Below are 27082 nucleotides of genomic sequence, written 5' to 3'. Positions count from 1 at the left end.
GACGTCACAACGTGCGGCACTTTTATGCACGCATTGACGTCACGCGCGAACTTTGACGCGCTTTATCTCTTTAAATTTTCATTAGTTTGAAAAAGTGAAAAATACGTGTAGAGTATTTTTGGATAAGTTAACTGACGGACTAATTAAAACTCTTGCTTTTTGACCCAGGAAACATCCCTATTATAATTTCAACTGTAAACTTACACGACTTTTTCTTCCTTTAGCGCTGGCTGCAGATTCTTGTGTCCATTCAGCCAGTTCTCTTTGGCCGCTTCGATTTCATCTGCCGTTGGACCTGTCTCTACTTCTTCTGGAGACCTGGAGATAACCAGAAATGTACAGTATATAAATATACGGTAATCTTACATAAACTTCATATGTTTCTAACGCAAACTTTTAAATTTCAAAACAAATTGTGTTGTTATGTGTTATTTTAGAAATGATGTGCTTTGGAATGCACCATTTCTGTGGGAGGGGTCATATTATACTGTGACAGAACCACATGGCATATAAACTATGTGAATGAGACAATTAAACAAAAAACAGGTACTCGGGATAGTGGGGTGACCTGGAAGTAGCTTGACTGTAACTTATTTAAAATCCCAAGATGTAACTTGAAATTAACATAAAATAAAAACTAGAAAGACAATAATCAGGAGTGGCAAATCTCTAGTACCTACTCAAGCTATAAAAGTTGTAAGTAATCGCTAAAAAAAACTATAATTTTGGAATTCCTTTTTTTTTCAGACTAAAACGGTCCCCTTGACCTTTAATTGCCCAGGGCCCCTACAGGCGGGACTATTTCCTACCAGGATCTACAACTTGACCGCCAATAAAAACCCATCCAATGAAAGGTTAAGCTTGTCCCGGGGGAAAGTTAACAATGACATTAATCAGAAGAATATAGAAGGAGTACCTACCAAGTAGGTTAAAGACGGCCGTGGTTCTAGTCACTTACCCCACAGGAGACACCAAGCTGGCCAGTAGCGGTGCCCCCAACGCTGATGATGCGCCGAAAGGCCCATTTGGAGAACCATTCCATTGTTTTAACGCCTCCTATAATAACAAATTAATTATTAATAACTTAGGCCTAGGGCATAAAGATTTCAATAGTCCTTATACAGGCTGTCCCCAAAGCATCGTGATGGGAGAGTGAAACGTGAACTGGATGAAAAAAAGACCCATCATGATCATTTTTTATGCAGAACAAGGCAGGTATTTGGCCGCAATCACACCTGATGTTAAATGAGATGCAGTCTAGTATGGCACATAGCTGTAGCCTTATTCACGTAACAAAACTTCAACGACAACAAAACACTGAGTTGCGATCCTATCCAGTAATCGTTCTATCAAAATGACCCTTGTGAATACGGATTTAGAACTGTTTTTCAATGGGACGACTTCTGAACGTCAGCGAGATCTTGACTGTCAAAATACGTGAATTAGGTCATTGCCCTGTAAGTGAATTCACTCTCGCTTTGAAGACGCCCTGATCATCAGGTCATTTAGTCTCCACTGCAGGAGCACGACTCTTTTATTTTTTTTATTAAAGAAGAACGGTCACGCCCCATACGAAAAAACCCAGACCCGACAGAAACGAGACATACCTCAGTTTTTTTGTCACGTCTGAATTAGTTAAATTATATATTTTTTATATTCGAAATCTATGTATAACACCAAAATATTACCCTTTGTTTTTGTTCTGGCGTTATACAAAAACTAATACAAAACAAAATGCCTATTTATCACCAAAATTGGTAAATGTATGTACCTAAATGTCTATTACAGCTGCTATGGAATGTATCTAGGTGACCTGGAGATACAGCCGGATTATACAGGGTGGAAACGAGAAGTTACAAAATCCAAAAATTCAATGTTACCAGCTTCCATAATCTGTAACCTATTATTGGTACCATTTGAAAGAGCTCGTGAAGCACTTTCAGAATCAGTAACTAGTTTTTCGATATCTTGTATAGTTTAGAAATAATCGAGTGAGATCACTTATCGTTTCCACCCTGTATAATCCGGCTGTATCTCCAGGTCACCTAGATACATGATCCATAGCAGATGTAATAGACATTTAGGTACATACATTTACCAATTTTGGTGATAAACAGGCATTTTGTATTAGTTTTTGTATAACGCCTGAACAAAAACAAAGGGTAATATTTTGGTGTTATACATAGATTTCGAATATAAAAAATATATAATTTAACTAATTAAGACATGACAAAAAAACTGAGGTATGTCTCGTTTCTGTCGGGCCTGAGTCACAGATGACCGTTCTTCTTTACATGTAAATGGCACATTTGTTCTAAATTCCCACACTGACCAGACGGGTTGGGTAGGCCTGATGCTCGCAAAGTCTCTTATGCCCGTTTTCACCATCAAACCCTAAATTTTAAGTGACCCCTATCGTAACACAACAGGAATTTTGTGTTTATAGGGGTCACTTAAAAATTAGGGTTTGATGGTGAAAACGGGCATTAGTCGTCTCTTATGAAATTTATACAGGGTGTTTCAAAATACCCCCTAAAGCCTGAAAGGGCACAGAAACTGAAACAATCTGAAATAGAAGCCGTTGTTCCTATTGTCATATCTTGAACGGTTTTGGAAATAACGTACATCGAAAGTTTCCAAAAATATCGATATGAATTCCCTCACTTTCGATCAGCTGCAGCGGGGTTCATCGAACGCAAATCATAGACTTTGTATTTTTCAGAATGTCAATTAGCCGCATTTTTTGCCTACTTCCTTTATCGATGTGTTAAAAGCATGTTTGTTCGTTAAATAAACATTTTAAATAGGTACTCACTAAAACTTTACATGGGTACGTACATTTGAAAAATTTTGTGAAAACTTCATCTATCGAAATCAGGCCACTTGATAGAAAAAAAATCGTAAGTAAATAACTTTTTCCGATAGCAACATCACTACTAATGATAGTTTTCAAACATTCTTAGACAACAGAAAAAAAATAAAAAAATCCGTGAAATTCCAGGTAGGTTACGTTACCGTACCTTCAGTCGAATTCTGTTATTATTTAATCTTTGAAATTGCATTTCCGCCCATCTTTAGCTTACTCCTAGTACCTTTCCTGGTACCACCAGGAGTAAGATTGAATTGTGTTCCGTATAAAAATAAGCATTTAGTAACCAGTTTGTAAGTTCACCATAAGCACCAATAAGGCCTCATAATTACGGAGCCGCAGCGCGTGATGCGGTACTTATTATCGCACGCATAAACACAAAAAATATTGATGCGAGACGGGTGAAGTGGTGGTGCCAGCCTCTCTTCGCGCGGTGAATCCCGCAACAATAAACGCCGTGTGAGAGTTGTGAGACGCATCGAAGCCATCCGCAGGATTCGGCTGCAAATAACGTTCCATTTCAAGAATACGCGTCTTAAATCGCTTTTCCGTAAAAGCACTCATGCACACACATTGCCAATGTTTGAACTCAGTACGTCGCACAACGTACGATGCCCGGCGTCTCCGTAAATGAGGCCTTAGTTTTATGTCATTGGATACAGAGGCGTTCACATCATATTTTACAAAATCCTTGCAAAATGGCTCCTATTTAAGCAGCAAAAGGTTGATGTGAACGCATCTGTACCATTATTATTATTTTGTAATAATTTGCCAATAATAATAACATTAATAGCGGCATTTAAAAAATGCTGAGAATTTAAAAAAAATCTTAAATAATAATAATAACAACAACAACAAAAAACGTACATTTTGACAAACATTTTATTTAGTAAGGCAAGCGCTCAAAGAAAGGCCAACGCGGAAGCAAAAGTACTAGGAAAACATCAGTGCTAGAGCTTAAGCATTTTGGGTTTTCAGTTTCTTTTACGAAACCCTAATAGACAGTGATTGTAAACATTTTTACTTAGAATTTTTTTTGGTGGCTTGTGTTGAGTTTGCACATTTGCATAGTAACGGTTGGCACCTTTTAAACCCGCGCGTTCGCGGGGGCGAGTGGGGCGCCTTACTACATTTTTCAATTATCCCAAAAGTGAAATTTTAAGTTGGTATGAAGAACATGACGTCATACTGTAGCATCGTATCGTACAACTCCGTGTTTTTCCCTCCATTCGATAAAATTTGTCGTATCAGAAAAATCTAAAAACATTAACTACTCACATCCATAATCATTATTTCAAAACACATAAATGCCTAGTCAATGGTAATACTAACTTACCATCAGGTGAGATCGCGGCCAAATGTTTAACTATTCATTTAAAAAATATGTTTTTATTTACTCATAAACCATTCTTTAATAAATTTCAAAATCGCCTCGTACTTTTAAACTTAAAATCTTAAAAATCAATGAAAAATTAAAATAATACCCAAAGAAAATGTTGGCAACCTCATTAGTGGGCAGACGCTCGGGAACACCACCCCCCGCCCCATCTAACGGCTAACTCCTGCGCAGCGCTGCGCGCCTGGTGGCGCCTGGTACACAATGGGCCGAAATATGCATTGCGTACTTATTCCGGACCAACAATATTTTTTTATTCACAACTAATTTTAAACATGCCTTTTGTATGTTAAACTTTTGAAAGAAAGAAAGAAAGAAAGAAAAAACATTTATTTGGTACCAAAAAATGGTACAAATACTCTTAAGATTGTGTATGTAATTCTAACTCAGCAAACTCTTGCTGTAAACGTAAACTTATTACAAAGGTAATGCTAGAACATAATCACGGGATGATATTACTTTAATATGCTTAAACTAAACAAGGCGGCTGAATAAAGGTATGGGAGAAATACTAAGTAGGTGCGCGTTATTGACACTGATATCAGAACGCCTAAACATTGAGGCTCAGTCAAAGAGAAGGTGACCTTTGTTCCTTAACTCGCTGAGCCTATTATTTACTTTGCGTGTTTGAACACAGTCACTCAATGTTTTGTTAAATTTATTAATTATCTCTTTGTCAAACAAAATAAATCAAAAATAGCACAAAAAAGCACAACTATTTGAACTGCATACTCATCTGTTTTCGGAATGCAGATCATAGATTTAAAAAGATAGCTGATTCTGGTTTTACATTATTTGTAGAACAGTCATGTTTCTGATGTTGCAGTAAGTTAAGAGGACTGTTTATTATTAACAGAGATGCAATTAATGTTCCCGTGTAAACACGTTTAGGATTGTTATGTTAAGTAGGTAACTAAATTTTACAATATTTTTTCGGGTATGTTGGTGGGTGGGGCTTGTCACTTGAGACCTTTTGACAAGCAGTTTCATACTAATTATGAGACATTTGGACATAGACTTAAAATTAAGTTAAAATTTAGTTACCTACTTAACTACTTAGTACGTGTAAATCAGTCTTAGGCTGCTTTTGTAAAAGTGAAAATTATTAAGGGACGCTTTAGAATGTTGATATGAAAATAAATCTGAGAATTCAATAACATTTCTTCTATTTTAAAATGAGACGTAACTTGGTAGACAAATTAGGTACATAAACGACATTGCGACATTCCTTTACCTGCGAAATAAAAATTAGCGTACTAAAATCATTCGAAATGTTGCATTTTCATAATAAGATGTTGCAAAAATTTGGCATGTGGCACGATCCCGTTCGCACCACTTTGCACTGTGCAGAAGCGCCGAAAGATCGCGACACCGGCCGTCGGCTCTTCTTTGATTTAGTCCATGCTAGTTCGTCTTTCTTAATACGTATCAAATCGAGGCTCGCAAGCGCCATCTATCCGCCTGACCCCGTACTTTTTTGACCTTAAAATGCGTTTACGTTTATAAAAATATTAATTTGTTATACAATGTTTTATTATTAAAAGTTATTTAATTGAAATAGAACTCTATAAAATATTTTATAGTCTCTTAAAACTTTATAATCAAGAAAAATTAAAATTGGTTTTAAAAAGTCTTGAATCGTGTGAACGCTTCCATAATATGTCGGTTAACCACTTGAACGTCAAATCTGACATTCTAATTTGAAAACTTGATCGTTGCTGTTGCGCGCTCCGTTTTCTTATTGGATTTCTTTCTCTTTGCATTCGCGATCCTTGATAGTAAAACGTTGAGTCGAGCTAATGCTCCTCCGTTCTAACTTCAGGTCTTGTGTGTGTTGAGAAAGTGACTGAGATAGTGACTCTGTTATACCTACGTGTCGTGTTGAGATAGTGACTCTGAGAAAGTGAACTTTTACTTTTGTTTATGTGCTTGTGTGACCACAACCATGCCTCAGAAGATCTGCTGTGTTTCTTCATGCAAATCATCACTTCAAAATGGTTAGTAAATAAATACTTGTAACAGTAATAAATGGTTACCTACAAATAACCAACCTTATGCTTTACTTAGCTGCCAAGTGCCATAAAAATTTATTACTTTAATAAAACTTGTACCTACCTACTATTCAATCTCATCTTAATCTGATGATGTAGAATGAATAGGTATCTAAATAAAGTACAACTAAAGTCTTAACAACAAACAACCTTCAAACTTGTGAGAGTATAAATTTATTGCAATCCGTGATGATAAAATTAAAAAAAATGTTTATGCCACCAAAAAATAAATTGTGAACTCATGCCAGATTATAATCTGGCGCAGTTAGACTACAATTTGTAATCTTACCTAACCCACTATTAGTTTACAATGCCACTCAATAATATAATACTCTAAACTAATGGAGTGCACAAATTGTTACGGAGACATAATAAAAGAAAATTCAATTTAAAAATAACTTGTATTTTAATATGTTGATGGCCACCGGTGGCTTTGGTCAATAGCCCATTTGCGCCAAGCTTCAGGTGTTACAACAAACTATAACTGAGAAAGATTACAATTTGACATTAACTTAAATCTCATTTTGCAGGTGCCATTCTTCATAGCTTTCCGAATCCATTGAAAGAGTTGGAAAAGTTTCGCACATGGGTGAAAAATGCTGGTATTGATGGAGAGGATGACAAACATATATTTGCCAACAGAAGAATTTGCCATCTTCATTTTAATAAAATATATCATTACCCGAAAAACAGATTGAGCAAACTGGCAATTCCAACACTGCATCTTCCAGGTATTTTAGTTAGTTATACATATACATATAGGACAATAATAATTATTACCTATGTAATAATTTTTTCACACATTCTAAAATTTTATTCACCGAGATAGTGTGGTACTAAATTTAAAAGTGGTCTTATGTTAAAGAGATGTGCAATTTATCTCACCAGCGCAGCTGGCATGTGAATTTGTGTAAAAATACATCCGTAAATTATTAACTTTTAATTAATTACTTGTAATTAAACTAAGACACAGGTTATCATTACCTACATTATACACCATTCTTCCAAAATCTTAGTTGTTAATTTTGTAATAAACTAGTTGTACCTAACACATTTACCTAAGTTCCCTATAAAAATAGGGTACATAAATTTTGTGACACTAACTACTAACATAAATAAGTTCCTACTATGTTTATAATGTATAAAAGCCATAATAATTATGGATTGACATTTGTACCAAAATTATGGCCTTGCAGGATTGGAACCCGCAACCACTGTAGACTGGAGCGTGGTTTTCTTCTTTCGCATAAATTAAGTCCTGACATTCCTAATATACTAAGGCAACATCTTGCAATGTCACCATGTATGTTGTTCTACATATCTCCAAGTCGAGCAATTTTTTATTCTTATGACGGATGAAATATTAAATTTGTCTTTATTTTTTAGATGTCCCATCCAGTTACACAGCAGAGCCTATGGACGTGTGTGAGCAGCAGCCACCCACATATAAAGAGATCTATTGTGGTCCTAATACTAGTAAGTAAATATGATTAGTGTTCTCTTTTATAAAACAGCAAAACATTAAATGGTATTGTACCTATAGTTTATTTACAAATCAGTATGAGTTCATAAACAGTTATAAGAGTTTACAGAACTTTTAATTATTAACCCCCTTACTAATAAAACTTACACGCTCGTTGAACAGTTTTTTAAAGTGACGTTTAGTATGGAAATATCATTTTAAAACAGTGTTCAACAACTGTGTAACTTTTTATTAGTAAGGGGGTAAGATTATAACAAAAATGAAACAATGGACAAAATGTCAAGTGGCAAAAATCGGAATAAATAATAACCCAGCATTGATTGAGCCTATTGTAACTAGGACACTGAAATTTTATATTGCATAATATAAAAAATTATGCTGGACCTTGGAGGAGGGCTTTGTCCAGCAGTGGACGTGAAAACAAGGCACTGACATCATGTTTTTTTTTCATTGTATTAAAATGAAAAGTGATGCCGTGGTCTTTCTTTTTAGTTCTTAAATTGTTCATATTTAAACAATACAAAAAGGCGTGTAATGTGTGGGTAAGATTGATTGTTACCTGTCAAAAATGCTATCCTGGGACGCCATTCGAGCGTGACGAGACGTATAAGTGTATCTTCCCTTGTTTTAATCTTATGTAAAACTAATGCCATAATCAAATATCTGGCCGGATTATTTGTATGAAATTTTGTGAATTTGAGCACCAGAATCAGGTCTTAAGAGGTTATTATAATCTTTCAAAATACCATGCTCATTTGAACCAGAATGAAGTAAATTATAAAATTTATTTCTTTTCAGGTGCACCACAACCAACTTCTAAAAGGCCTCAGCCCATGACAATGGATGACCAGCAGCCAAGCACGAGCACTATGACTTACACTGGTGTTACTAGAAGTAAGTTTTGTTTTATTTTATAAATGAAAACTGATGCCCAGCCGGGCTAGGATGCGCGTCGTGATAAACTCATTTTAGACGACACATGTATGAGTTATTATTATTTAAAAAAAAACATAACCCTCCTTCTGGCGTAGTCGAGTAAAAACATTACAAAAAGGCTCTCCGTGCGTGTAATGCGTAGGTATAGACCCAATATACTTAACTGTCCTATCCGTGACATTGACAGCGGGGCGCCACCGTCAATACCGGATAGCTGGTTCCGACTTTTTCCATGCTGGATGATGCTTTTACACTACGCGGAAATTAGTCAAGTCAATGTGAACACACACCGAACAGTGAGGTGGGGATGAAAAATAAATGATTTTCATCCCCACCCCGCTGTTTGGTGTGTGTTCACATTAACTTGACTTTTCTAATTTCCGCGCAGTGTAAAAGCAGCAGGAAACTATAAAGTTGAACGATGGTGGCGTCCCCCTGTCAATGAGTTTGGTGGGCCAGTTCAGTTTAGGTCATCTAAAACACCGATTGTTACCTGTCAAAAATGGCATCCTGGGATGCCATTCGAGTTTCACATTTACAAGAAGCATAAGCCGTATCTTACCTCTTTGTTTTAATCTTGGGTAAAACTCAAATTTAAATTAAAAATATTTATTGCGTAATTCTAATCCCATAATCTCAATATCTGGCCGGTTTATTTGTATGAAATTTTGTGAATTTGAGCACCAGAATCAGGTCTTAAGAGGTTATTATAATCTTTCAAAATACCATGCTCATTTGAACCAGAAGGAAGTAAATTATAAAATGTATTTCTTTTCAGGTGCACCACAACCAACTTCTAAAAGGCCTCAGCCCATGACAATGGATGACCAGCAGCCAAGCACAAGCACTATGATTTACACTGGTGTTACTAGAAGTAAGTTTTGTTTTATTTTATAAATGAAAACTGATGCCCAGCCGCTGAGCCGGGATAAACTCTTATGGATGATTTTAGACGACACATGTATGAGCTTATTTAAAAAAAACATAACCATACTTCTGGCGCAGTCGGGTAAAAACATTACAAAAAGGCTCTCCGTGCGTGTAATGTGTAGGTAAGGCCGATTGTTACCTGTCAAAAATGCCATCCTGGGACGCCATTCGAACTCGACATTTACGAGACGCATAAGCCGTATCTTGCCTCTTTGTTTTAATCTTAGTTAAACTCAAATTCAAAATCTTTATTGCATAACTCTAATCTCATAATCAAATATCTGGCCGGATTATTTGTATGAAATTTTGTGAATTTGAGCACCAGAATTAATTAGAGAAGAAGAGGTTCTTATTATCTTTCAAGATACCATGCTCATTTGAACCAGAATGAAGTAAATTATAAAATGTGTTTCTTTTCAGGTGCACCACAACCAACTTCTAAAAGGCCTCCGCCCATGACAATGGATGACCAGCAAGCAGCAAGCAAGCAGCCAAGCACAAGGACTCACAGTGGTGTTATTAGAAGTAAGGAAAATATATATTTTTCTTTTTATACATAATAATGTGGTTATATTAAACTAACTCTTACCATTTCTTAATTTTAGGCCATATGTTCAAGAACCAATTTGAACAAGATCTATATAAAGCAGTCGCCAAAACACAAGCGGAACTCAGACGATGCAAAAAAGCAAAAGCGGGACTAATAGAGAAGTTACAAATAGCCAAGAAATTGACCCGTTCCAAAGCTTATCAATATGTTACAAAAGACTTGTCACCAGCAGCAAAAACATTTTTTGATATGCAAATAAGACAATCTACAAAACACCCCAAAGGACATCGTTTCACATTAGATGAAAAGATATTGGCATTATCATTATATAAACCTAGTCCAAAGGCATATCGCTTGCTGAGCCAAATATGTGTTCTGCCGAAAAAAACTACCTTGAACAAATTAATGACGAAAACATATTTAATGCCTGGGATAAATGATATTATCTTTAATAATTTAAAGAAAAGGGTAGAAAAAATGCCTAGTAAGCATAGATATTGCTCTATAATATTTGACGAAATGGCCATTGCTGCCCATGTTGCATTTGATAAACATACCGATAAAATAAAAGGTTTTGAGGACGACGGATTCGAACGCGAAAGAAAATTTGCTGATCACGTGTTGGTATTTATGGTCAGAGGAGTATTCAAAAAATTTAAGCAGCCTGTCGCTTATAGCTTTTGTACTGGATCCACAAAAACGGAGAAGCTCAAAAGGCAATTAAAAACAGTAATTGAAAACGTTTTAGCAACCGGACTCAAAGTCATTTCGACAACGTGCGACCAGGGATCCACTAATATGGCTGCCATAAATTCACTAATAAATGACACCAAAGGTCATTATATAAGGCAGAATCAAGAATTTAAAGGGGGGTTTTTTGAAATCAACGAACACAAAATTTACCCACTATACGACCCCCCTCATCTTTTAAAAGGAATAAGAAACAATCTGATTACAAAAAATTTGGAATTTACTCTGAATGGGAAAAAGCGCACGGCAAAATGGGCCCATTTAGAAGCTCTATACAAAAAGGGCCCAAGCTATAAAGGCATGCGCTTAATTCCTAAACTTACCGCGCGCCATGTAATTCCTAATTTAATACCTAAAATGAAGGTTAAATACTGCACGGAACTTTTTAGTAAAACTGTCAGCGTTGCCATGGGATTTACAGCAGGTAAACATTTATTTGTACTTGCCTTTTATGCCAGTCATCATAGTCACGAATATTATAATTTATAACTTAGTTTCTACTGCAAGAGTTTCATGTCATCTGCTTGGAAATATTCCATGATTTCATAATGTCTAGATTCGTTTTTAACTGACTTTAACATAAGGATTTAATTTTACAAAAATGCATTGAATACATTGGACTTGACTACAATTAATTTGATTAACGAATTAATAAATTAAAATTAATTTGGTGCACGACACTATCTGGACTACCTTATAATAATTTTATTTAAAACAAGTATGTAAATATATTTTATACTTGTATGTAACTATATAATGTGTTTGTTTATAGGAACTGGCAGAATCCCAAAAGAAGCTCAAGATACTGCAGAAATTTTATTATTTTTCGACAATTTGTTCGATTCCGTAAACGGTAGTTACAACAGAATTGAAAAGGGTAAAGTTTACCGATCTGCGGTCTCGCCAAAGTCACCACATCATAAGTTGTGGTATAAAAGTCTACCAATATTAAAATCCATGCAATTTGTTGGTGGAGCACGCTCAGGGGTGGTTCCATCTTTAAGAAGTTGGATTAAAACTATAGAAGCATTCCAGCAAATAACAAAAAAATTACATTCCATTGGGCTCAAATCGTTACTGCTGCGCAATTTCAATCAAGACCCTTTAGAAAATTTTTTTGGTGCAATAAGGGCTCATGGGCATCGAAATATAATGCCTACAGTGCCGGCATTTGAGGCTTCTTATAAAGCGCTTTTAATAAATAATATGGTGTCGCCTAAATCAATTGGGGCTAATTGCGAAAGTGATGATGGCTATTGTTTACAAAATCTCAAATACCTTTTTTATGAAAACATTGTTAGGCCCTTACCTAAAAATATAATAATAAATTTTGATCACATAAACATGGATCTAACCAACATTGATAATTTAATAAAAAGCCAAAATCCGTTAAACATCGAAAAATGCGCAGCAGCTGCTTATTGTAGTGGTTGGGTTATTAAAACAATTTATAAAAATATTGGTTATTGTGAAATGTGTAAAAGTGATTTAGAAGGGGATGGTGAAGAAATCTATTCAAAATTTATAACTATGAAAAAATATTCAGAAAAATGCAATCTTCACTATCCCAATAACCCTTTCGCACCTGAGATTTTCGTTCCTTTGTTTTGCAATGAAAACTATATTATTTTGGCAAAGAAGTGGTAATATTAATGTAAAAAATAGTTAAAAAAATCCAGCGTATAACAGGACTTTGGAAAGTCGATATCACGATAGTGAGCTCTGGGGCTGACTTCTACCAACTCACGATCGTGCATTTATAAGTTTTGATGAGATTTTTATGCAATGATAATGTCCGCTTATCAGAAAAATATTTATAATGAAATAAAATGCATCTGGTTATTAGAAAATACTTATTTAATAATTGCTAACATTATAGCTTAGGTACAACATTACAGTATTTTGTTTTCATTGGAACGTAAATGTTCTTTCAACAGACAAATTAGAAACTAAACGAAATTCACATAATTTTATATGAGATCATTTTCATGTTCATTTGCGAGATAAAATCATGTTTCTTAGGAAACAAAAATTTAACACAAAAACGAAGAAATTAACTAAAAGGCCTTTCTGGCTGTACAACTTTACTATGTCGATTGCGGTGCCCCCAGTACTGTCCTTGCGTTACAGGTGCGTTGCCGGCCTTTAAGGTGAAGATACGCTCTCTTCTTGAAATTTTGCAGGTCGTATCCGTCCGGAAACACCGCAGACGACAACCATCTAAGTGGATGGAAGTGCTGTCGGGTAAATCGGTGGCGAAAAGTGGCGGCAGGAATAAGTCCGGACAATTCTTCGGAACACTCCCCGTGATACATGCGATAGAAGATGCACAATGAGGATACATCTCTACGCAGCGCCAAGGGGTCAAGCAAATACGAAATGTCCTGGCAGTCAACGATTCAAGCTGCTCTCCGTTCAATGGGGTCCAGAGGGAGAAGCTGGTACTGGGGCGCACCTGCCTAAAGATGAGAACAGTATTCCATATGAGGCCGAACCTGCGCCTTGTAAAGTTGCAGACGATGGGCAGGAGTGAAATACCGCCAGTACATTGCGATCCTGATATGAAAGTTACTATTGAACAAGGTGTCTGTTTTGACTTTTTAGAACAAGATGGGTCTGCTTTTCTACCATCCATACTATCAGACGTAGACTTCCTCTTAGATATTCAATTGCCCAGCTGCCACAGATGGGTGAGGCGGAGAAGATAGCTCAACTTCAGGTTTTTCATCATTTTCCGGCTGCGGAGGGATAAACTCTTGGTCGTTGTCAACAAAGTCCAACTCTGAACAGTCACCCTCGTCGAGGAAGCCCAAAACGAGGTCGTTGTTCAATGGCAAATGTAAAAAAAAACCTTAAAAGTCACGATCATGCGTTGGTACAATTGCAACCCAGATATCACGATAGTGAGCTGGGTTTTTTTTCATAAATTTAATGGGTAATTGCTAAGAATATAGAAGAAATTTATAGTTATTCAGATGCAACATACACTTAATGATGTAATACAATCAAAATATCAATGAATTCCTACGAAAATTGCAATAAAATAAATATTACTTACGACGTTCAGTGACGGGGTCAAGAAACGCAGCCATTTTTCCGGTGCGCTCTCGGCTACTGATTCATTTAGCCGCCAAAACTGTTTTTTATTGGTTAGATCGATAAGCGCACGATCAAGTGAGGTCGGTTTGGCGCGGAGAAACGAATTTGGCGCGAACTTATAATTTTTCAAAGAAGAAACTCACGATCGTTTCATTCAGGTGCGAAAGGGATAAACATTTGCTGGAATGCCTATTGCATATAGAAGAAATCACATTGTTAATTTTATCAACACAGTGTGAATCGGATCAAATATCCGAATATATAAAATTGGTAACCACTTCTCTTGTAACATTAAATTTTGTGACATGCGAAAGTCATAAAGAAAAAGTTAAAGAACTTATAATATGTAAAGGAATTTCCTTGATGATAAATGACTGGTGTAAAGAAATAAATAATATATTAAATGGTAAAAATATAGTTTTTGATGAAAATTGTCCTATGAAAATGTTAGCGCACAGATATTTTGTATCACATAAAAGTAAAAATAAAAGTTTTAAATGATTTACATATTTGTTTTTTATTTCTTTTACCTTGTTTAGCAATTGGTTATGTGCAGTTTTATTTTGGTAGATTTTTTTTCCAAATTAATGCACTGTTGCATTGTTTTGGAAAAAAATCTACCGAAATAAAACTGCGCCTCAAAATAATATTTGGAATAATATCTGGATACGAACCATGAACGACGAAAGCACCGTGTTACAAGCAGAAGCGAGTACGGAGCTTGAGAACTAGATGGCGCCTCTTTCTATCAAAACCTTGAGACGGCTATCTATACGTAGTACTTATTCTTATCTATGATTTAGTCGTTCATATGCTTCGTGCGTGATCGGTGTGTTTTCCTATCGTTTAACTACTTTCGAAAGCTTTGTGTTTTGTGTTGTTTTGCTACAATGGCAATGTTTTCTAATTCCGAATATTATGAGATGATGTTGTGTGTGGGTCGAGCTGATGGAAATTTAGTTCAAGCCCGTGAACTTTATCGGGAACAGTTTATCGAAGGTAGACCGGCGGCTGACCAGCGACGGCTTCCGTCGTATCAGTGTTTCCTTGATATGGTGACACGTCTCCATTTTACGGGCTCTTCATCGATCGGGTTCTAGTGGACGCCCGTGTCGTCACGGGTGAAGACGGGTGATGGGATGACGGTCACGTCATCATCATCCGTGAACCATAATTTTGAATGCTTGTTGTTTTGTTAACGACGTGCGTGTAATTTTTTTCTCCGTAGGTATTAAATAATACCTAGTAATACTAGGCGCACAGAATGTTTTATGAGGCGTGGCCGGGGGCGTGAACATATAAAGTTGCTCCTGGTCACCCCTGGTCACTCCTGGTAGGACAATGAACCCAAATTAGTGATGGGAATTTTTATAATCGATATTTTTATTTTACATAAATTTACCCGAAATTAGAATATGTCGCTATGATTGTAAGAAATTAACAAGGGACTCTTTATAGACGTTTATTAAACACCCTTCAGTTATTAGGGGTTTTTTTGAAACACCCTGTATTGTCTATATTAAACTGAGCCTAGTTAACTTACTTGTATTGCCTTAGCCGCCGCCAGTTCTTCCGCCCACCGCGCTATGTGCTTAAACTCAGCTGTGTACTGCTTCAGTTCGGTGTTGTAGCACAGTGGGTATAATGTGCTCCATATTGAGATGTCCGCTGCTGATAACTTGCTCTGGAACAATGATCTTTATTGTTAGTATGCTTAAAGCTCATAGTAGACTTATCAATTATCAACTCGGAAAGGGATCAACACCGTATCGCCTTTCGCGCGCTGTCAACCGCGAGGCGATTACGTCACGGTGCGGATAAGTGTAAGTTGCGGTATGGAGTTTCATACAAAGAATGACCGCCTTGAGTTGATACGGTTACGATCCGTTTCCGGATTGAAAAGTGTGCTACGTCCTTTATCCTACTCGTCTAAACCGAACTAAACACATCTGTTGCAAATCTCAAACTAAATTATAAATAACTTGAATAAGTCGAACTGCCTAAGGCGGGAATCGAACCCACGACCTTCCGCTTGCCGGGCGACTGCTCTTCCAACTGAGCTACTTAGACACTGGATGAACCCGTCGAAATTTTCAAGTGTAATACGCTGTTACGGCCAGGATTATTGTTGCAAATGTACCAGTGGCGTAACTATACCATCCCAGGCCCGTGGCAAATACTGTGCATGGGGCCCTTTTGGTGTATTTAGGGTTTTTTTTGTCAGGGGGGCCCCGGGACTATCCCGAGCAGGGGGGTGCGATTAGGGTCTTGAGGGGGCCCGTGGCATTTTGCCAGTTCTGCCACCCTATAGTTATTTATTTATTATTTATTTATTTGAACACCAACAAGGTTACATTGAGGCTTCACAAAAGTAACTATAAATAGATCGTTTCATCCACGAAGACGCGCCCCACCATTCTTCATCATGTTTGAGTGTTATCGGTACACGCTATATCATCCATGAGTGCACACGCACACTACAATAATGACGCTCGGATTGCTCGAATCAAACTCCGCGCACCCCGCGCGACCGAGACCAAACATTGCTGGGGCGCGTCTTCGTGGATGAAACGATCTATACACCACTAAAATCTACAACTCACCCCTAATATAAACTTGTTAGTCCCTAACAGCGAGTCCACGACAGTCAGATTCGCTTGTAGTGCTTGCTTCACGTCGGAGGGAGGGACTTTTGATGAGAGCACTGCTGCCACTGAGGGCTGCAGACGCGTCGCTTCCCACTCTTGCATCTGTTGGCTGAGGATACAGGAAGGTAAATTAGAATAAGAAAGGTAGTAGTCATCATCATCATTTCAGCCACAGGACGTCCACTGCTGAACATAGGCCTCCCCCAATGACTTCCTCGCCCGGTCATGCGCCCAGAACAAGGCATGTCAGGGGCCGGGCCCCTCTGACAAAGCTAGGGTTCTTTTTCAGGGGGCCCGGCCCCAATGCGACCGGTTGATAGCGGCCTGCATCTAGCGCCTTCTTGCTTATAGTAGGGAGTAGTCACGACAGGTGTAATGAATCCCATCCAAAACATAAAATAAATGTGAAATGATCAAGACTGCCTCTCCTGGGCACAGAACAGAAGCTGGGTACGCCTATGTGTGGAGTCGAACGGGGCGGAGTAAAGGTCATAGCAGACTTATCAACACGGAAAGGGATCAACACCGTATCGCCTTCCGCGAACTGTCATCGCCTTTCGCGCGCTGTCAACCGTTTTATGTTACGGTGCGGATAAGTGTGCGTTGCAGTATGGAGTTTCATACAAAGAATAATGACCGCCTCGAGTTGATACGGTTACGATCCCTTTCCGGGTTGATAAGTGTGCTACGTTCTTCAAGCGGAGCGGGAGTGTATCGGAACGGAGATGCGATGAGACTTCTTTATGTATGAGGCTCATTGTTTACAGTTTAAAAACATCTTTATGAACTAGTAAAATTAATTTCATTTTTAAAAGGCACTTTTACACGTTTCTGTATTAACCCTACCACTGCTTTGCGAGAATAAAGGGGCCAGTGCTGAAAAGAAGCAGCGTAAGAAACTCAGGCACTATTCGTAAAGACTACATCCTTAAAGACTCACCACTGTCCGTTCTCTGACAGATTCAGCACCAAAGCTCAGACGAGACGAAATGTGCAGAGTCATAGGCAGCTTGGGAATTGTAAATTCTTACATATATCTACCTTAAGTGTCGTTCTTAAGTGTCTAAGAGCGGGGATTCAACCTGAAAATTCTGACTTACCCCTTAATGCGCAGCCACAGTGAAGTAGAATGAAGCTAGGGTTTCTGCTCGAGCTTTTTCGAACTCGAGAAAACTCGAGAAATTTGGCTTCATTCGAGACGAGAAAAATATTGCCGGAGCTCGAGAATTCTCGAGTTTCGATTTTGAAGCTTTTTATATTCTTGAAAGCCTATTTTCTTAGACAAAAGTAAGTTTTTCATCTATACTAATATTATAAATGCGAAAGTAACTCTGTCTGTCTGTCTGTCTTGCTTTCACGCCTAAACCACAGAACCGATTTTGATGAAATTTGGCATAGAGATTGTTTTTATCCCGGTTTTTGAAACAGGGACGCGCGCGCGCGATAAAGTTTTTCTGTGACAGACAAAATTCCACGCGGGCTAAGCCGAGGACGGAAAGCTAGTTATTTAATAGGTAAACGTTGCTTTTAGACTGGCCTAATCTTTACTTTTTAATTGATTTGATTTGCAAGTAATGATCTCAATCGAAACTAAGTAACAATGTTCACCTACGAGTATGCTATAATATTTATTATGTATGTTTAACTCTGACTGATTTAAAGACTGAACTGTCTGTTAGGTGAGGTACTCGTGCCTACTCGTAAAGTTTATTCAAGTTGTTATCTTTAAGAAATTTAAATATTTATTAAAAAGTGTTTTTTTATTTATAAAAAAATATTTATCGTATTTTTGATATTTGGACTTGTGTTTTTTGGAAAGGGACAATATTATTTGATCCTCTAAAAACTAATTGATCTTTTTTGTATGTGCACTTTTAAAAATAAATGATGTTTTTTATTATATTTTATCTTTATATTAATTATTAGGTCTATATTAGTTGATCTACGGATAAATTATGAATGATCTTCATTAAAGGTAACATAATATTTATGTTTAACATACTCTTTTAATATTTGGTAAACAAAAATAATATTTGATCCTCTTTTTTAGTTATTGATCTTTAATTTTGTTAATTTGATGATTTTTATATCAAGTTTGCCTTTTAATATTGATCACCTAATAAATACATTTCGATCGATGTATAACTTAACTTTAAAATATATTTGATCTAAAAAAAAATATTATTGGTTAATATTTTTAATTAAAAAATATCTTTTAATTTACGCGGTACTTTGTGGTTGAGTGACAATCGTCCGTCATTGGTTACTGAGTTGGCCAAGGGCTTAGCGGCCAATAAGCAAGCAGAATGGTACATTGCCATGTTTGTTTAAATTACAAGCTTTGCTTAGTTTGGGACTAGAGGCGCTATGTAAAATAATTTCTTACTTCTGACATCCCTGAACCCGACATCATAATTTTTACCTCTTTATTTTTTTCAAATCGCAAGGTTGATTTTCTCTTAGTATACCGATCTCGACCGTGATCAGTGACCATAAAGTCATCTGTCAACGGGTCGATTAGACACGATAAAAGCACGAAACGATATTTGTTTACTTTTAGTGCGACATCGGGTCTAGGGTTTGTACCCGGGTAATCCCGGAACCGAAAGAACCGGGAAAACCCGGGTTTTTTCGACAGGTTAAGAACCGGGTTTTAAAAATTCAAAACCCGGTTCTTTCGGTACTTTCGGGTTTTGCATATTTATCTAAAAATCGGTTATAGGTATTAGGCATGAGTCGTAACAAGAACATTGCGAACGTATAGAGAACCTAAAGATATCAGATTAGCTACTAATAAAGATTACCTACTTATTGGTTTTGTATTTTGTTTTTTTTATGAGATATGTAAATATTTTAAGCATTTTTCTTACAATTTTTTTAAATCACTGGCATATTTTTGTTTGCGCTTACGCTGCGACAGGTTATACAGAAGATTGACGAGTATAACTTGCAACTATGCTTGGCGTTCGTAGACTATGAGAAGGTCTTCGATTCGTTCGGGTCTTGGGCAGTGCTTACAGTCTCGTCAGCGGTGCCGTATTGACTATCGGTATATCGAGGTGCTGAAGTGCTTGTACAAAAACGCCACCATGTCGGTCCGAGTACAGGAGCAGAGCACGAGGACGATTCCTCTGCAGTGAGGCGTTAGGCAGGGAGATGTTATATCTCCTAAACTGTTCACCACTGCATTGGAAAACGCTTTCAAACTCCTTGAATGGAAAGGATTCGGCATAAACATTAATGGCGAGTACATCACTCACCTTCGGTTTGCCCACGATACTGATTGTGGTCATGGCAGAATCGTTGTAAGATCTTGGCACAATGCTCAAAGACCCTAATCGAGTTTCCTAACAGGTAGGCCTGAGGATGAATATGGACAAAACAAAGCTTATGTCCAATGTCCATGTTGCGCCCTACCCAGTTTCGGTTGGGAGCTCAATCCTCGAGATTGTTGACGATCCAGCTAGGTAGGTCCAATTTCGAAAAGGGAGTCAATCGTCGAATCCAACTCGGCTAGGCAGCGTTCGGCAAACTACGCAACATCTTTTCATCCAAAATACCTCAGTGCCTGAGGACGAAAGTCTACAACAATAAAAAAAAAACTCAATAAAACTCATTTATTTCTGTAAATAGGCTTAAAAAAAGCACTTTTAAAGCACTTGTGCACTTTCAAAGCACTTTTAAAGCAACCAATGTGTGTTACCAGTGATGACTTATGGCTCGGAAACGTGGCCTCTCACTATAGGCCTTATACAGAAGCTCAAAGTTGCACAGCGTGCTATGGAGAGGGCTATGCTCGGTGTTTCTTTATGAGATCGAATCAGAAATGAGGAGATCCGTAAATGAACTAAAGTAGTGACTTTAGTTCATTTACGGATCTCCTCATTTCTATGTCAGCGGATTCAGCGGACATAGCCCGACGCGGACGCAGAACTGACGGCCGATGGGGCAGGAAGGTCCTGGAATGGAGGCCGCGTACCGGAAAACGCAGCGTGGAACGTCCACCCACAAGGTGGACCGACGACATCATAAAGGTAGCAGGGAAGCGCTGGACGCAGGCCGCTACCAATCGATCAACATGGAAAGCATTGGGGGAGGTTTATGTTCAGCAGTGGACGTCCTGTCCTATGGTTTAAAATTAAATGATGATATTTTTGTGTGAGAGTTGGCAACACTCCTTCTCCTTTATTTGCTTTGCATCTGACAGTCAATATATAAATAGTCAAATATATCGATAAGTTGGATGAAAAAGACTGATTGTGGTACCTCAATTGAAAACTAATTATTTTACTTTTTTTTTATTTTTGGGTAGTAGAATTTAGTAAAAATAGAAAAATATTGTAAATCATGTTTGTTGATTATTCTTAGTCTATTCAAAGAAGTGTTATTTCAATAAAAAAATCATTATCAAAATATTGTTTTTTTGGAACCGAAAGAACCGAAAAAACCGGGGCTCCCGGTTCTTATGACCACCAGACCCGAAAAACCCGGTTCCTCAAACCAGAACCGATTCTGCATTCCCTAATCGGGTCGTAAGGACCTGATAAGTTTTTTTTCCCAAAATTAAATATTTACTGTGTTTGACGAAACAATTGCAAAACAATATTTATCTTTCGTACCTACTACTGAAAAGACCGAATATATCCATCCCGCACCAACGCATCCAGCACCTAAGGTCAATTCGACCCGATAACGCAGTGTGAACGTGTTAAGTATGCTTTTTGAATAAAAAAAATCTTTGAACATCAAGTGCCTTTAAATAGTTTCCATCCTTTGACTCATCATCATCATCATCAACAGCCCTTTACAGTCCACTGCTGGACTATGAGCCTCCTCCACTATAGTGGAGGGTTTTGCCATAATCTCCACGCTAGGCAGGCGGGTTGGAGATCGCAGTTTAAAAGATTGATGTTTTTCAGAGAGCGCTGCTGCCCATTCTCTGTTTGATGTGTAGTCCCTAAGTCGCCTCTTACGACACCCGCGGGAAGAGTAGGGGTTGGTGACAAATGTATTCTACTCTGCCGTCACCACACGGCTTTGACTACAACTTAATAAAAATAAGTACCATAACATCATTATTTTGAAGATTATTTGATATAGACAAAAAATAATTTATACAAATCGAATTATTTAAAAAAGTATCACAATATTGAATATTTGGTGCTCATTTCTTTTATTTTTGAGGACCAACAAGTAACGATCAGATATAATTTTTACATCTCAATTTTTTTTGCGTAGTTCAAAAGAGGTTAAAATATCGATCGATTTTATTTATTTTATGTCTCAAAGAAAGAGGATCAATCATTAAAATAGATGACCATTTAGAATTTTTTATTTGCCGTTTTTGCTAATTTAAAAAGATCATTTAAATACATGCCTTTTGGAAAACAAGTGATCCAGTTGTAGCTCCAGAATCTTATTGTCATTTATCCTTGAAGTACTGGAAGTACACGCGACTTTATGACATTGTTCATTTAATTAATAACTAAGTTATGATTATTAGTTAATATTAATTAAGAAAGAAATTTTTTTTTGTTTCTTTTCTTACCAAAATAAGTGGTACTAAATTCTAATATTGATTGTTGTGCAAAGAAAGTAGGTAGGTATATTAGATTAAAAAACCTGTGTTTTTATTAAATTTCAACCGATTTCAACAGTTTTAATTAAAAGACTCGAGACCCGAGAAAACTCGAGACTTTGGCCTCGAGAATTCCGAAACTCGAGAAAAAAAATAGGTCGAGAAATCAGAAACCCTAATTATGAAGCGGAGCAGACGTATGGGAGTTATTCTCGTGTGAGGCTCGTTTCAGACTGATCCCCCTAGATCCTGTACGTCCGTTTGAGGAGCAGAGCGGAGCGATATGGAGCGGATTAAAGCGGAGCGGAGAAGAGGGGAGAGGAGATGTGCAGTGACTTCTACATGTTTGAGACCATTTGCTCTTAGTTCACAAAGATTTCTCAAAATATGTAAATGGCTTTTAAAGACTCACCATTGTCCATTCTCCGACAGATCTAGCACGGGAAACAGGAACTGGCTGGCCGCATTACTGGAGAAGAACGTGAGCTGATCGTCCACTTCTAACAGCGGCAGCTGGCGCGGGCCTGCGAATACATCGTCTGCAATCACAGACGGAACGTCAGTGCCTTAGCCCAGGTTAAACAAGCAGATGGGGTTAGTAAGTGTCACATGTATAACTACCTCTATTTTGTAGAACCACTATAATGGACAACACGCACAAGTTGTAATATTAAGTTAAATTATGACTTAATTTAAAGTTTAGATCACACACATTACACTAGTTTTTATTTCACCTCAATCCATCCAGTATTACCGAAGATAGAGCCTCGAGAAATTTACGGACTTTTTAAAATTTTCAAAAATTTCCAATATTCGCGCGTGACGTCACAACATGATTTTGCAGCCCCCGCACGTTAACCCATTTACCACTTTTTGTCTTTTTCCAACTAAAATAAAATTTTACCTAACTGACAACTGTTGTTAGTTGTCATCGTTCAAGTTCAATCACATTTCAAACTAGGCGCTATAAAAGTAACCATTATTATGCCACCTATTGCCAATTTTGTGCACTATGAAGCCATTTTTACATTTATGCACTTAAATATAAATTTTCTGGAAAAATAACCAAGTTTGTGTCTCTGTGCTCAATAACGAGTAAATAGTCCAGTTATTTGTTAATTTTACATGGAAAGTTTTCCGGATTTTTTGAAAATTGGTGAATATATAGATTTCGCTATGTTCTTTCCGAATTTTGTGACCTCATTTATAGCCGCGCGCGCGCCCGCCTTATTGAAAAAAATCCGCCTTAAAAAAGGTTTTTGACAACTACTTTTTTCATTTTATAATTTTTGGGACATAGACAAGCTAAGATGCTTTGATAAATGTGATAAATTTCATGTAATATAAGTTACATAGATTTAGAGTTGTGAAACAGTCAAATTAATGTACCTGCTAAATTGCGAGTTCTTTTTTCTTTGATCATGGCAGGACACGCTGCCGGGTGTCCTAAATATGCTGAAGTATAAAAAAATTCGCGTTGCTGAAGTATACACTTTTTTTGTCTTGTTTGTTTCTACATTACATAATTGTATCCTACTATTATTATAAATGCGAAAGTTTGGATGTCTGGAAGTTTAAAATAAAGTAAAGTAATGTTTATTTCTCATTAACATAACAGATAATATTATGATAACAAACAATCAGGAAAAACAAAAAGTAAGAATGTTGGTGGGTTGATACCTGAACTAGGAAGATTCCTGTGTCTCAGGTTTGTTACTCTTTCACGCAAAAAGTACTCAACGGATTTTGTTGAAACTGTACAATATTATTGTTTGTAACCCAGATTAACATATAGGCTATAATTTATGCCGATCTGTGACACTAAATTTCACGCGGGTAAAGCCGCAGGCAAAAGCTAGTCGTGAAATAAATAGGAAAGTTTAAGGTTCTGAAACGTGGTCGCTTACTATGGGCCTCATAAGAAGGCTCAAGGTCACCCAAAGGGTAATGGAGCTGGCTATGCTCGGGGTTTCCCTGCGTGATCGAATCAGAAATGAGGAGATCCGCAGGAGAACCAAAGTGACCGACATAGCACGCAGAATTGCTAAAATCAAGTGGCAGTGGGCGGGACACATAGCTCGTAGAGACGATGGCCATTTCCATGACGATGGCCATGGGGCAGAAAATTTCTTGAGTGGCGACCACGGGCTGGAAGACGTAGCGTGGGCAGGCCTCCTACTAGGTGGACCGACGATCTGGTAAAGGTCGCGGGAAGAACCTGAATGCGGGCAGCGCAGGACTGTTCATTATGAAAAACCTATGGAAAACCCAAAGGCCTCTCGCCTTTGTCCAGCAGTGAACGTCATTTGGAACGACGAAATAGGAAAGAATGTAACTATCAAAAATCTTCTCTAAGGCAGCATTTTTCCAATTTCGCAACGAGCGCGGCAATCACACTTAACTAACAGACTAACAGAGAGCATAGCGAAATCTATTTAATTAATCACCAATTTTCAAAACTCACGGAACACTTTCCAGGTAACCACGTTAATTTGTACCAAACGACTGGACTATAATTAAATTGATATAAAAATTTGGGTACATCTTCTCAAAAACAAAAGAACTGGTGCTAAAAGGGTTAAGTGACGTTTTGACATTTGTAGAGGGCCTTGTAGAAGGGGAGGCTATGGTGCTGTATTAGACTGCTAAGCTTGATGATAAAAAGAAAAATATTTTATTCAATGTACATAGTCTGGTCATAAGTTCTGTCATAATATGATAGTAACTTTTGAATTTTGAATGAAGGTTTCAAAAACATTTTGCACTGAATTAGAATTAAAAAGAAAAAATGTGCGACAGTTCGAATTTTATTTTATGTGTAGTGGACGCATAAAGAAGTCCGAACTGTAGTTGTCACGTTGCATTGCTACGCGCCAAAGCAGATTTTCGTTGTGCTGAAAAAATTTAGTTTATCTTTTCATTAAATGATAGGTATAGGTGTACCAGAATCTCATGGCAAACAAAAATATTAGAAAAGTGTGTCTTTCATATGGCAAATGTCTATGGCTTTATTGTCACCTGTCAACGTAAATGAAGTGAACTGTCAGTCGCTGCAGAAATTTTGTAATCTCCTCATGCCTATTTGTTATTTTTGTGAAAAAGTCGAAAAAGCTCAAGCAAGTCATATTGTTTTCAATGTGTATTGTAAAATAAGGCATAATTCAAAGTCAATCTTTGATTTTAAAGCGCGTCGTTGAGTTGACAGTAAGTTGGAGTGAAATTGGATACATTTAGTTTATTACCTAACTGCGTCAGGAGGGTTTTTTTAAATATTATTCTTATAATAGCTGCTTTATCGGGGATTTCAGGTGTACCTCACAAATTGGTGCAGAGGAATGGTGAAAATGTTATGACCATGTAAATAAAATTGAAAAAGATTTCATCAAGTAAGATGTAAGATAGAATAATTGAAATGGTGGAAGAGCAATTTATAATAAATAACTCTTTATCTTGATCATCTATTGAAGAAAAGTGGAATCCTTGGAATCGTTTTCTAGTTCTGAATGAAGTGATTAGTTATAAGTATGATACATAATAAAATTAGTTACATAAAGTAATATACGATTTACTTATTTTTCAAGACATTTTCCTATTATATTACTGACGGGATTGCTACCAGGTACCTTAGTTTTGAGTTTCCAATATTTCGGCACTGTTGCAAGCGCCATGGTCACGGAGTAACTGAAGAAATTAAAACCAGACATCGTTCAGATGTGCGTTCAAAAGACCTGAGATTTAAAAAAATCCCACGTTTTGTTTAAACAGTAAGCGAAAAAAAGTGACTTGAAAATGGAATACAAAATGATAAGGTATGGTAAATGATAAGTCTTTATCAATGAAGAAGCAGAAGTTCAATTTCATGTGACCTCCATCTAGTTAGGCTAGTTTCCATCGTCACTCAAAGTTTGGCTGCGGTCTCAAATTTGGGCTTAATTGAGGTATTTTTTGGGTGAGAGGCATAAGAACTAATGCCGTTTTATATAAAAAATTCATAGTCTTAGAGGTAATCAACCAGGTATAAAGTATTTCCTTGTATGTTAGTCTGCCACTCTTTAGTAAGTCCCGAAATCCCCGCTTCGGCTCCCCTACTAACCATTCTAACCATTGCACACAGATAATATCTTACATGCAGCTTTTCATGTTACTACGTCACATTTTCTAAATCCGCGCGGAAAATCGCTCCTAGCGGAAGAGCGCACTTTGAGCTTGAATATTTCAGTCATTTTTAAAGATATCAAAAAACTAAAAATACAGTATTCATTCTAATTTTTTGTAGTTTATTTTGGCATCTTCAACAAAAATTGTGCGCCATGTCCATTGTAATGTGACATGCAATTAACGATTTGAATTTGAATAAGCGGTGCTGAATAAAATTTTATAGATGATATTGGATGACAAATGCATATGTTTATCATGTCATGCAATCGATAAATTGTCTCTGCTTCAGGACATTGCACAAATCTTATTCTATAATATAAAAATGAATCGCAAAATGTGTTGGCAAGGACACCTGGACCAATTATACCAATTCTTTTTTTAAATGTTTGTTGAAGTCCAAAGATGGTTTTTATGGCGAGAAAAGTTCCAATAATTTCCGGGAAAACGGTAAAAAAACCTCGAAACTTCAACCCTAAGGGGGTAAAACGGGGACCACGCGCGCACGCACACGCAAAATTACAATATCTTACAGCTTAATAGCCCCCAAACTAGCTAATCCTGTATCTTATTGTGTAAATAGCTTTAGAAATCATAAGTCATACCACAGAATAATAATAAGTAATACGTACAGAAG

The 27082-nt window shown here is 37.1% G+C and overlaps 2 protein-coding genes and 1 non-coding gene across 3 annotated transcripts in view; 1 reads left to right on the top strand and 2 right to left on the bottom strand.

Moving 5' to 3' along the window:
• Positions 1-27082, bottom strand: part of LOC135084926 (methionine--tRNA ligase, cytoplasmic) — a 60705-nt gene that overhangs the window by 26048 nt on the left and 7575 nt on the right. The window contains exons 2-6 of the mRNA XM_063979673.1: positions 22703-22829; positions 16668-16821; positions 15608-15748; positions 959-1056; positions 205-318 (exon numbers count right to left, since the gene is read on the bottom strand). Of these exons, the coding sequence (XP_063835743.1) occupies positions 205-318; positions 959-1056; positions 15608-15748; positions 16668-16821; positions 22703-22829 (634 nt within the window). The remainder of the gene's footprint in view (positions 1-204; positions 319-958; positions 1057-15607; positions 15749-16667; positions 16822-22702; positions 22830-27082) is intronic.
• LOC135084857 (uncharacterized) lies at positions 5919-11520 on the top strand. The gene is made up of 7 exons (XM_063979597.1): positions 5919-6262; positions 6847-7047; positions 7703-7792; positions 8598-8693; positions 9514-9609; positions 10086-10190; positions 10271-11520. The coding sequence occupies exons 1-7, from the start codon at positions 6211-6213 to the stop codon at positions 11452-11454; spliced, it is 1824 nt and encodes a 607-aa protein (XP_063835667.1). The 5' UTR covers positions 5919-6210; the 3' UTR covers positions 11455-11520.
• Trnaa-ggc (transfer RNA alanine (anticodon GGC)) lies at positions 16062-16134 on the bottom strand. Its single transcript has one exon. It is a non-coding gene; the product is annotated as a tRNA-Ala (tRNA).

This window comes from Ostrinia nubilalis, chromosome 27, assembly GCF_963855985.1.
Source record: "Ostrinia nubilalis chromosome 27, ilOstNubi1.1, whole genome shotgun sequence".
Classification (NCBI taxonomy): Eukaryota; Metazoa; Arthropoda; class Insecta; order Lepidoptera; family Crambidae; genus Ostrinia; species Ostrinia nubilalis.
Note: the sequence above shows the minus strand (reverse complement) of the source record. Positions and strands in the feature narration are given on the sequence as shown.

Coding starts and splice junctions, on each gene's coding strand:
- LOC135084857 (XM_063979597.1), top strand. CDS start 6,211: ATGCCTCAGAAGATCTGCTGTGTTTCTTCATGCAAATCATCACTTCAA. Junction 8,694..9,513: donor TTACACTGGTGTTACTAGAA/GTAAGTTTTGTT, acceptor ATTTCTTTTCAG/GTGCACCACAACCAACTTCT. Junction 9,610..10,085: donor TTACACTGGTGTTACTAGAA/GTAAGTTTTGTT, acceptor GTTTCTTTTCAG/GTGCACCACAACCAACTTCT.